Here is a 12612-nt window from a genome sequence, read left to right as displayed (position 1 = left end):
CATATGTGGATAAATCTAACTATGATTGCCATCCTAATTTTGCAACTTGGGATAGCAAGGACCAGGGAAGACAAAGCTTCATTGGCTATAATGGAGTACTACACTGCCAGCCTCACGTTCTAACTGTTAATGTTGTAAGGCTATTGTAATCTCAGTGCAGTATATCTAAGTAAAGATAGTTGTTAAATCTCTAGAATTCTCATAATGACCGAGGTGCAGATGAAAGATGTTATCATTGCCAGCTATTAATGGGATTATGCTTTCTAAGTGTCTGTTTGGCAGTGAGAGAACTGATTCCTTTGTCAATAATTATGTTTTTAACATTCTGGAATATTAGACTTTTTCTCCAGGCCCAAAGTAGTAGAAACTCATATATCTTCATTTAATTTTGATAGGTCACCTTCCACCCCCCCAAAATCCATTTTGCTGGCACTATGATAAATACAAAGCAATACAAGTTTCTTCTTTCCTCGTACTGTCCTTATATGATGATGACATTATATTAGCTAGAAATGACATGGAGATAATTGTTCTTCCACTTTTGAGATAATAAGGGACATGGGCGAGGCAAACTATGTGCTGGGAGTAAAAATATTATGAGAGATCGCTTTTAGACTGGTTTGTCTGTCTGTCTCAAGAGAAATACATTAAGAAGATTTTAGGGCAATTCTGTATGCACAACTGGGAAATAGTCTTGAGCCTTGATTATTTTATTGCTCTAAAAGTATGATTCATGGAGTACTATGTAAGGGGGACTTACCACCTAAAGACCCTGGACGGGCAGCAACTATCCCATAAATGGAATCCTAAACATTTGAAAAGGTACTACAAGTAGGAATGCACTTTGAATTTTTCTAGCTTTTTTTTTTTTTTTTTTTTTCAATCAATGAAAATGGCCTCTCAATTTCAGAATATTTTTATCGAAATTCCAAACATGGTTAAGTCCCTAACAAACAAAATCATAGTCCAAATGAAGGACCAAAGTCCTATTAAAGGGCACATATTATCCTCAGTCTCTAGAGACGAAGGTATCATCATCCAAATGAAGGATTAAAATTCTTGCTGAAGGGCAACAATTATCCTAAGTCTCTAAAGACGGAGGTATCATCGGCCAAATGAAAGACAAAAGTGAAGGGAAAAAATTATTCTCAGCCAGTGAAGGGCAAAAATCATCCTAAGTCTTGTCAAGCTGTTGACACCGAATTTCAACGCTAACCCCTACGAATGGAGTCTTGGCAATACAAATGGAAAATTTTGCAAAATAGCATAATTTAGGAAAAAATAGCTAATTAGAACCTGACCAAACTTATTTAGTTATGTAGCACTTTTTTGGAATTGAGTTTCAAGTGAAGCTCGAGTTATATGAAAATGAATGAAAAACATCAAATAAAACAATGATAACAATTAAAGAAACTACATTAAGAACTCAAGTAAATCATATTAAGCAAAATAGGAGTTCATGGAAAGAACACTCACTTAGGATCACAAGTTTGAGATTATTTAACCGACCCTTCAATGCCTACAATATTGAGATTAGAGCACAACAATTCTTAGATAATCACAACTCAAGAACAACTTTAATTTTGTAAAACCAATTAGAAAACAAGTTTCAACTTTAGAATCAATGCTAGAAAGAGATTTTTTAAACTTAGAAAAATGTGCAAAGGTGTTGTGGTGAGTTTAGAAAAGATGAACTAGGGTTTAGAAAAGATGGAGGCACTTTTTCTAGCTAGGGTTTGAATTGGAGACATAATATGAGTGTGTGTGTGTGTGTGTTTTTGTAAACTAGGGTTTCCAAGGTCTTTTAGAGGCTTTTGGACGTTTCTAAGGTACGAGGGGTGGCCTAACCCAAAGATTGATATTTTGGACCCCTAAATATGAAAATACACAATTCTAGAATTGAAGGTGCGCACACATGTTTGCCATTTGTGGATGAAAAGCTATGATCAAAAGAGTGAGCATTTTCAATATTGTTTTCAAAGTGATTTGAGCATTTTCAAAGTGTAGAACCATTATTAATCTTTTCGAGTCCATTAATATTGAATTAAAAGAACACACACTTCAATCAAACCATACCCTGCCTCTTTGTCACCCAAAAAAAAAAAAACAATATCTTATGCAACATATTGATGCAATATTCTTCTTATATGTTTTTAACACTCCATTTGTTCAGCCATAAAATATCTTTCGGAAAACATTTTCAAAACCGAGATTAAAGAGATTAGAACAGTTCATCGAAGAGATCTCCACCTGCTTGGATTTTCTTGAGTTGGGTTTTTGGAGGTTGGATTGTGGCGGAGCCGCTTTTGGTGGATTGGATTGTGGCAGATCTAGTGATTAGATGGCTTGGGTTGATGTATTTTGGGTATGATTTGGGTTTGTCCATGGTGGAGGGGTGATGGTAGCTTGACCGACAACGTGGGTGGGTTATTTGATGGATTTCGGGTATGGGTTTTGTTTGTCAATGGTTGGTTGATGGTAGCCTGACAGAAGGCTTGGGTTTGATGCTTCAAAAGCACCAAATAGACCAAATTTTACTCTGATTTGGTTCGACTTGCACTGACCCAGTAGGCTTAGAGATGGTAAAATGTTTTTACATTTTTACTAAGAAACAAACTCTTGAAAGTGATTTCCTTAGCATTTTCATTTAAACAACCAAGGTAAAATGAAAATGTTTTATTAAAGATATTTTCAGTGCAATATATTTTACAGCGAAACAATCGGAGAGTAAATCCCAAGATATTACATTTGTTCTTTAAATGACCAATTTTTTTAGAGGGCATCATTCACTATCTTTTAAATAAAAGTTACCTGTTTCAAAGATTACCCTCATTTAAAACTAAATAGGACGAAAGGAGTATCAAACAACATATCGACCTTTTCTTATCAGATCACAACTCTCTTATTCTATAAGAATCCTATACATGAAGTTGTCACTGTGCTACATACATTATGTTCTACATGTGATGCCATACATTGTGTTACACTCAATTGTGTACATCAGTACACATGGGATGTTACATGCTGCAATTCCAATATTGCAGAAATGAGGTCTTCGGAGGGACACAGAAAAAAGGTGCTGCCTAAGAATTCAGTGCTGTGAAAATCTCTAGGATCCCAAGCCTTTTCCCATACTGCATGGCCAACCAAATGACAAAAGAGAAGTATATCACAAGAAAACCAGCACGCCTCAAGTGGACTGAATTCATAGCCTGAGGGAGCACCCTTGGTGACCAGATGTGGGGCAACCACAATTTCATTTGATGTATTAGCCTAATGAAGCTGATGGTGATCAAGGAAGTTGAAAAACCAGCAACAACTCCAGCAATCATTTCCCACCTCCAATACTTGGCTCCTCCCCTGCTGGAAAACGAGGACTGTAATATTTTTATGGACCTGACATTATAAGAACCACAAATGATTATTAAATAATTAAGAAAGAATCACTCAAAAGCCGCACACAAAAACATGCACTCATGCTACTAAATACAGACATTTTAATTACATGATATGCTACTGAACATTTATAAAGAAGATGGATAATATCAGAGAATCTTTAATCAGATTTTTTTTTTTTTTCCCATTCTTATTCTTTTTAAATAGAATATTAAAATACAAATATCAAAAACGTTGAATTCTGGTGCAAAGACGGCAGGGGTGTGAATTTTATAGCAATATGCACCAGTAAATGGTGAAAGGCTCCGATCTAAACCCTGTAAACATATGAACCATAGAAACACTACAAAGTCAGCACCCTAGAATGTGGCTGGCAGAGTGAATTGTGGAAAGCCCATCTTTGATGGCATAAACATATGAACCATATAAGAACTCAATAAAAGTGCACCCTACAAAGTCCTATAGGGCAGAATTATGCCAATCCCAATTTAATTGGGAAAAAGGATTGGTTAATTTGGTGTTGAAACTTGAAAAAAATATTACCAATTAAGATGATTATCTAATTGAGGAAACATAGCTACATTGCAATCTGGAAGGTATAGACAACAAAATCATCACTAAGAAAAAAAAAAGTGTGGAACTAGTTAAGATTATCTCCAACCAAAATAGCGATGCTCAAAGCTTTATGCGACAGTCACTGGATGAAGTTCCTGGAGAAACTTAAAATTTTAAGTCTTTTACTAATAAAGCTAAATACATAGCAATCAATTTGTAGCTTTTTCCAGGCTCTGAATGGACATGGGAGGGAAGAAGAAGATTGAACAAACCTCTCCCTTGTTAGAGCTGAAGAAAAAGCAATATCTTTATGAAAATTTTAAAGAAACAGGAAGATGGCCCTAAGATGTGAATATTATACAACACCAATGAATAAAGTGTCACATAGATGATCTCACAAAAATATTCTGGATGTGGACCCAAGATACATATATTATATCTTGATGTAGTACAAAGAGACTCCAATGACAAAGGTTAAAAATATGTGGTAGCCAGTCCAATGGCTGAAAACATGGATTTTAGGCTTGACAAGACTGAATCATGAAAGCTAAAGGTGATTGGTAACAAACTTATGATAGCAGGAATTTTGCATGGGCAGCATGTATTTGAGGGGAATTGGGGTTTGCTTGAGTTAGGATTTTATGGTGGAAAAGGCTGGAATGAAAAATTGGATCAAAGCTTAATTACGAAGTAATAGATGGATATGTTTTAGAGTTTTGAGGTAAGGAAGAAAATCAGATCTGGTTCTTGGTTGTGAACAATAAATTGGGAGTTGTAGATCTAATTTGTGGATTTGGAGAATAATAAAGGTAGGTTGTGCTAGCCTAGGGTTTCCATCCATTGGATTTTAAGGTCAGATTGTATTGTTTGGAGGATGGAGGAATTTTTGGAAATTAAATAGTAAAGTAGAAGGAGGAAAAGCAGAAGAACATAGATCTAGGCATTGCACCTAGTTTTCTTTAAGCATTACATTTCCTTGCATCAGACGTTAGAGAAGGAATGAATAAATATTTATAGAAAACTAAATCAAACCCTGATAAAATTTGGACTCCACAGGCTTTGACTACTAACCCAAATTAACTAGTAAAATCCCATAAATGAAATTCTAATAACATAATAAATCCAAAATAAGACCCATGGACAAAAACTGCAGTGGTGGGTGGTTGGGTAATTGTAAAGTGCAATTTTTATTTATTTTGTTTAAGAGAAATAGAAATTGAGTGCCAAACAGATTTTTGGGGTTAAGAAACACTTAGATACTGTTTTTGAGAAGAATTTCACAAAACACCTAGAAAACAAGTTTCACAAAACACCTAGAAAACAATGACCAAATAGGCTCTAAATTTCCAAGACGACACACTAGACAGGTAGAATACCCTTTTTTAACATTGAACAGCAAGAAAATCAAGGAGAAATAAGAACCTAGGTCCCGTTTGATACACCCACTCAAACACATATTTTCAGTTTTTAAACAACATTACACGTATTTCCACACACTTTTTCACCCACACGTATTTCCACACATGTTTTCAAATAACAAAAAACATGTTTTTAAGTGCATATATCAAACACCCCCTAAATTTTTAATGTAGAAATAAAAGCTACCAAACCAGCAACTAACCAGCCTAAAGAAATGCCTTGAATTCCAGCTAACCTCCAAGGATTGCACTGATTTCTCTTTGAAAGATTTATCAAAGCCCTTACATCCTACACATGAAAACTACAATGATTTTTCCATAGGTACGAGTTATCTAGTGAGTAATATAGGACATGTCAAGTTGAAGAAACATGTAGATAAACAAGGGAAGCTTGAAGTCACAATCAAAGCAAATATGTTAAATAATCAATGTATTCAAAAGGTGCCATTTGTTCAAGGATTAGAAGGGCAGAAATCACTCAAATACCATTCTCAATAAAGTCAAAGTTCAAACAAAAGATCTTGTAAAGAAGTAAGACCTTAAAGAGATGGAAACTGCTGATGAGGTTAAAATTGAACAAACAAAATATAAAAAGCTTAATGCAGCTTGGTGGGAGTGACACTTCTCACTGGTGTCTCAAAGGGAATGGCAAGTTTGAAACCCGGTCCTATTACAATATCATTAGGGGTGCAGCTGCCTCCAATTTTCCGTGGAAAGGTGTTTGGAAAGCTAAGATCCCTAGAAGGGTGGCCTTTTTTGTGTGGACAGCGGTTCATGGGCAGATCCTTACATTGGATAATCTTATACTTAGGGGGCGCATTTTGGTGAATAGGTGTTGTATGTGCCATCAGAACGAGAAAACTGTGGATAATCTTCTCCTCCACTGTCTGGTAGCTCACTCTCTGTGGGTTTATATGCTTCAGATCTTTGGGACTCAATGGGTCATGCCAGGCTCTGTGAAAAGCCTGGTGTATTATTGGAGTTTTGGGTTGGGAAAATTTAATTCAGACATTTGGAATATGGTTCCTGGCTATTTGATGTGGATTGTTTGGACGGAAAGAAATCGGCGCTCTTTTGAGGATACCGAGAAATCCTTGGTTCAATTACAAGCTCTATGCCAGAAGACCTTATTTGATTGGTCTAGGTGTTGGGGCTTTTTGGATTGCTCCACTATATTTGAGTTTATTTCTTCGCTTAGTATTGCTCTTTAAGTTTTTTCTTGTTCTTTGTTGTTGTTTGTGTGTTTGTTGCTTTTCCTTGTGTTCACCATTATGAACACCTTGTATTGGCTTGCTTTTGTTTGTAGTTTATTTTAATAATATTCTTATTACCTATCCAAAAAAAAAAACTTAATGCAAAGACAAAGTATATAAAGGCCCAAGCGTGTTATTCCCAAGCTCATGTTGCATATTAAAGCATCTGAGGTAGCAAGGTTTATTGCTTACACCAATTTTTCAAGATATTGATTTTGTCATACCTGAAAAGATTAATAATTTAGTTGAAATGGTGGGTATATCATTATTATCATCATTGCTACCTCAAACAAAGAAAAGAAAGAAATTTAAATTCAATCTTTTTATATAATGTCAAGGATGCACTTCAAGAAACCAAGATTCTTTTTTACTTCAAAACTCGATGATTAGTTTTCTCCAACTAGGGGAGAATTACGTAAGCAATGAGAAGTCAATATAATTTTGAATTTATTTTAATTGTCAAGAGCAATTATATAATATTTTTACTTACTTGACATGGGTCCATGGAGTCTTATTTTGGGGTTTGACTATTTTATTGGGTTTTATTTGTGAGTTTCGTTCTAAAGCTTGAGCTTATTTATCAAAGCCCAAGTAGTCCAAATCTTATTAGGGTTGGGTATTAACCATCTCTTTATATGGATGTAATGCTTTCTATTCTATAGCGAAGAAGAACAAGTTTTCTAAATTTTTATAAGTTATGAAACTTTGTTTGAGGTTTGCGTGATACAACTTTCTCTGAGGTGTGATGCCAAGGAAATCCTAAGTGCGATGCCTAGAATTTTATTGTTTTCCTTTTTTGTTTCTTAAATTCCCAACAACTTAAAACCTTACAAACACACATTGGTTTGTCACCTTTCAAACCCTAAAACCCAAAACTTCAAAACCCTAAATCACTCACCGTCAAACAACCCCAAATACCCCATAAAGAACCAAACACAGTTAATGGCTTACTGTTTACAATCCTGGAACAGCAACCCAACTCTCAAAATTTTCCCTTCATTTCATCCCCAAGTCCTTCTCTTTCTTTTTACCATTAGAAGCCCTATCTTCCTTACTATTTTCTAGCCTTTTTCCCACCAAAACCAAAGCTTAAATTCCAAGCAGTCCAGAACTGCCAGACCTAATTTGGCTATATTACTCTTTTTCCTACGTCATCCTCCCTATTTGCCATGAGATATGTTTGTAAATAGATAAGACTTAAATTAGCCACATCAATCATAAGGTTAGATATTACCCAAAAAAAACTGTTGTTTTATCCAAGATATAAAATTCACAGAGAAAGACCACAGAAAATGCAATTTGTTGATCAATGCTGTCAAAGACTCAAAGGCCATGCCAAGGAAGAGGAATGTATCATTTACGGATGTGGACAAAGACGGTAACTACAAAGACAAGGAGATGCACCGGACCCACAAATTGCCAAGGGCTAGTGTGTGCCGCCGAAGACGATATTTTTGGTTCTAGAAATGTTGGGAGGACACCAAAGGGAGTGGACCTTTACCAAGTAAAAAATGATATCTAACACACAAGATTGTTCCTCTTTTTCTTTTTTTAAGAATTAAAAAAAATGTTGTGCCTAAAAAAAATTTAAAAAAAAAAAACAAAAAACAAAGAAAAAAAAACTAAGCAAAATGTTGTATCAGAAATTATGCCTAACAGTCAGTCCCAAAAGGTAACAGCAGCAATGCTGCTCCACAAGACTATAATATAATCAATGATTTTATTGAATTTCAAGCCACACACCATATCAATCCTCATAAATGGAAATTTAAAGTCTCTCTATCCCTCTTCCCCTATGTTGATTTGACTGCTGTTGCCAGCATAAAATGTCTGTTTTCTAAAATATTCAACCACGCCATTGAGGTGGCTAAATTTATTCCGTCAAACTATACACAAATGATGCAGCAAGATCCGATCTTTTTAACTGGGCCTAGTCTTTTTCAATCCAAATGGAGAGGATCTCAATCCTTGCACTTGACCTTGCTAAGGTAGACTATCTTTACTTCACTACATCAATAAGTTCCATTCAACTAGAGTACGACACATGGATGCAGATCTGCTAGATGGAACATCAGCCTGGTCTGCATAGTAAATGCTTCCACTCTAATATCATTTGTCAGTACAACATCCCTTCTATGAGCAGCATGAGGGCATATGCCCTCCAAGCCCAGAAAGTACAGCCAGTCTTTATCATTGACCTCAGACTCTCTTACCCAACCAATTTCATAACCTGATGATCTAATCTAAGATCATTCCTGATCATCACATAGCAAGAGCCATAATTTGACATTCTCTGTCAAATAACTGACATACGCTCTACCGCAAGTCTAAATTGCAGCCCCAGAGTTCACAATTGCTTTTTACTAGAGTTTGGAGAACTTTATATAAAACAAAAACTTAAGTAGAGCAGGCAATCAGAAAAAAACAGCCAAAAGAAATGGAGAAGGTAACCTATTCAGCCAATTAATTATGCAGGAAATGTTGGCGTGAAAACAGAAATCTGAGGGAACATAATTAACCAAAGAGTTAAATACCCGCCCTTAAGAACCTTAACAGTAGTAAAGCAGTGGGAAGCAATTTTCAACCACAAGAAACTAATAAAAGCAGGTAAAGGAGAAAATAAAAATGGTCTAGAAAATAAAGATTGAACCAAGAAGAGTGGAAAATAAAGCCTCACCAAGTTTGGAGTATGTATAATCTTTGATATCATGAAAATTATAGAAGAAAGATCAGTACAGCCAGAAACACAGTAATAGAACACAAAAAGAAGGAAAACGGGGAAATACCAAAGAAGAAAGAGAGAAAAAGGCAACAACAAAAAAAAATGATGAAGGATGGAGATAGATTAAGGAGGAAGAAGCCACTAGGTTCAATTTTCCAAGCAGTCCAATCAAAATGGCAAAACCACTTGGATAAAAAACCAGCAATGTGAATGAAAGAAACCCTCCATCCAAATCAAGCCATACATAGAACAAACAATTATTGGGGGAATTTTAGGGAATCTACTTACAGGATGGAATATCGTCTAATCATCTCAATGGTAGATGGATCTTTTGCTTGGCAACTGAAAAAACCATCGTGATATAAGCTCACTTTGGAAATGCCAGATTGGTACCAGCAGTCATACGTTCCATTCACCTAAAAGCAAGTTCACAAGTGTATAATTATCAACTAATCCAAGAGGAAAAAATGAAAAAATAAAGATGGCTTAAACATAGATACACAAAGCTTTGCAACCCCCTACCTTAAATTTATCTTTGGTCAACCATGCAGCACCAAAGTTAGGCCTGCAATTAAGAGGAAGGGCTTCATTTGGAGCTTCAGCAAACGCAAGCTGCGTCTGTCCTGAAGAATGATCTTTGTACTCCACCTAAAATTGTTACAAAGAAATTTTGATACTGAGCAACGTAGCTACCTAAATACATAAATATACAAATTCATACATATATTCAAATGCATGTACATATATATTATACGTGCCACCGATGAGCTCTACCTCAAACAAGATGTCCTCCACTTGATAGAACAAAGTAAAGGGTATGTATGTATGTATAATTGATAGCTCAAACACTAAACTAAAGCAGCACTTGGTTTTCAAAGGAAGTGGTTTTTCTTTCAAAACAAAAAATAAACACCAGTATAGGAATAGGACAATGGAACATCTCAGTGAGATGAGTTAGTACTGATAATTAATAAAAACAACATAGACAGATAGATAGATAGATAGATACCTTAAAAACTGAAGCCCAATAGTAATCATAGCGGCAGCGAAACTTATTGGTATGAAATGGGTAAAACACATTCTTGGCTTTATAATTTAACAGTCCAAGTTCACACACCTGAGACGACCTAAGATCCACACCTTCAATATATTCATATTGCTTAGAATAAATTTCCAAATCATATAACCCAAAAAAAAATAGATAATAATAATAAAAAATACTCACTGCTGGATACAATCTTGCACTGGGAGGGCAGGGAAATTGTACTATCACTATCAGTTGAAGATGAAGATGAAGATAAAGCAACGTAAAACCAAAGGGCAAAGAAAATAAGGATGAAAGGAAAGACAAGGCCCAGAGTGCATCGCAGCACCGCAGAGGCTACTCCCCTCCTTTTCGTCCTACCGACCTCCACCTCCACCTCCGCCTCCTGCGAATCCATCAACACTTTACTTCTCCGCTAAAGCAAATTCAACGAATATATAATGACTTTTTTTTGGGAGTTGAGTTAAAGTGCCGACCTCCGGACCATTTATCCGGTGAGCGGTGCTTCTGAGACCAGAGTGAGTCCAGAGGGATTTTTGTCTCTTTTTTTTTTTTTTTTTAATGGGATTTTTGTCTGTTTTATTATACCCGTGATGGCTTATTATACAGTATTTAAAAGTGCATTTTTTAGTTAATTTAAGACACTGTTCTTCATTCTTTCACCTTTTTCGCCCTTTTAATTTTTTAATTTTTTTTTTTTTTTGTAACTCTTTAACTCTTATTAAAATCTTCTCAAAAATAATAAATAAATAAAACAAAACCCAAAAAAAAAAATAGAATTCAATAGAGAGGCTTAAATGAACCTTGTTTTGTTGTTTTCTAATGGAAGGGGAGGAGGGATTTGCAAAGGATATTTTATCTTTACTATTGAAAATGTATCTCATCAAACAGTCTTTTATTATGATCTTTCTCTCACAATATGAAGCATGTTATAAGATTGATGTCTCGTAAGAATGTATTATAAAATAAATTTTTACTCTTAAACCTCTCTTCTTCTTCGTTTTTTCCTTTTGTTTTTTTTTTTTGTTTCTAAAAAAAACCTATTCTTTTTATTATTCCAAATTAGAGGAATTTAAAAGAAAGAAGTTGTAGACTCCTTATTTTGTACCCAACTTAAGTCCCCATTCCCCAATGACAATATCACTAAGTTGTAATCTTTACTTTCTACTAGCCTTTGAGCACATGTGTGAGCGCGTGCTCAAATGCTCTTCTATTTTTTGAGTAAAAATTAATAATTTGAATTCATTATAATTTGGGATTAGTACATTTCCTAATCATAAAATACCTAGGGGTGTGATGAAAAAAATATTTCATCCACAAATGCATAACACTCATCACACCTCTAGATATTTTATGATTAGAAAATGTAGTAATCCCAAATTTTAATGGATTCAAATTATTAATGTAAGGACACGATTTGGTGACGAACCTAAACAGTATTGGGTTCGTACGTAAAAGGCCCAGACAATATGATTTGTAGAGCGTGGGTGTAAAGAGCTAGATTAACGGTGGTATCTACCTCCAAAATTTTCTTTCAAGCCCATACCACGTTTTCCTTCTCTTTTGTTGGTATAATCAACGTCCTTTCTTAAATCCCTAGTGTTACTCTCTCTCCTTCTCTTCTTCCTTTTTTCTCTTCAGTTTTATGTGTGTTCTCCTTTTTTTCTCGATCCCCTTCTCCATGTTCCTCTTTTAGTTTATATACTCCCCTGCGCGATCCATCTTCACCGAACACGTGTAGATTGTGCCCAGGGGATTTCTTTCTGTCCCATCTGGCGCCTCCTGGAACTTCCTATAGGCAGCTGTAAGGCTGCTTTCCTGCTGCTCAGGTATCACCTCCACATTAATGCGGCCAGAGAGTTGGTTGAGAGGTCATTAATGCGGAGGCAACTATAGTTTTAGATATTTGTTGGCCTTATCTCTTTCATCTTTAGTCGGCTACTCTACCCCTTGAGATGACCTACTTCTGAGGTCTGATCGTGGTGATACCACGTCCTGATCGTCTTCGGACGCGATCGTCCTCGGACGCATACTGCCGAGGAGGATGGCGTCCTCGGACGGGTGCACGACCTCAGATGGGCCACTGGCCCAACAATCCTCAACCAATTCTGAATCCTATGGGCCTATCGACCGAATGATCCCCACAATAGCCCCTCAAAATCCTACTTTTCGACTCCTCAAGAGAAAAGGTGGGTTTTGACGTCATGAGCCTGCACCTGTGCG

The 12612-nt window shown here is 35.9% G+C and overlaps 1 protein-coding gene across 2 annotated transcripts; it reads right to left on the bottom strand.

The window, feature by feature from the left end:
• Positions 1–2851: 2851 nt before the first annotated feature.
• LOC115972455 lies at positions 2852–10943 on the bottom strand. 2 transcript variants are annotated; one of them, XR_004087480.1, is made up of 6 exons: positions 10570–10943; positions 10354–10484; positions 9867–9992; positions 9633–9760; positions 5573–5658; positions 3311–3396 (listed from the first exon to the last, which is right to left on the bottom strand). XR_004087480.1 is itself a non-coding variant. In XM_031092747.1 (5 exons), exons 1-5 carry the CDS (start codon positions 10784–10786, stop codon positions 3084–3086), a joined length of 915 nt encoding a protein of 304 aa, XP_030948607.1. In that variant the 5' UTR covers positions 10787–10943; the 3' UTR covers positions 2852–3083. The 2 variants fall into 2 exon arrangements, 1 of the variants encoding a protein (XP_030948607.1); XM_031092747.1 differs by lacking the exon at positions 5573–5658 and having other exon boundaries at positions 2852–3396.
• Between the last annotated feature and the right edge of the window lie 1669 nt (positions 10944–12612).

The sequence above is a fragment of the Quercus lobata genome, chromosome 12 (genome assembly GCF_001633185.2).
Source record: "Quercus lobata isolate SW786 chromosome 12, ValleyOak3.0 Primary Assembly, whole genome shotgun sequence".
NCBI lineage: Eukaryota > Viridiplantae > Streptophyta > Magnoliopsida > Fagales > Fagaceae > Quercus > Quercus lobata.
The sequence above is the reverse complement of the archived record's forward strand: the minus strand, read 5'-3'. Positions and strand labels throughout refer to the sequence as shown.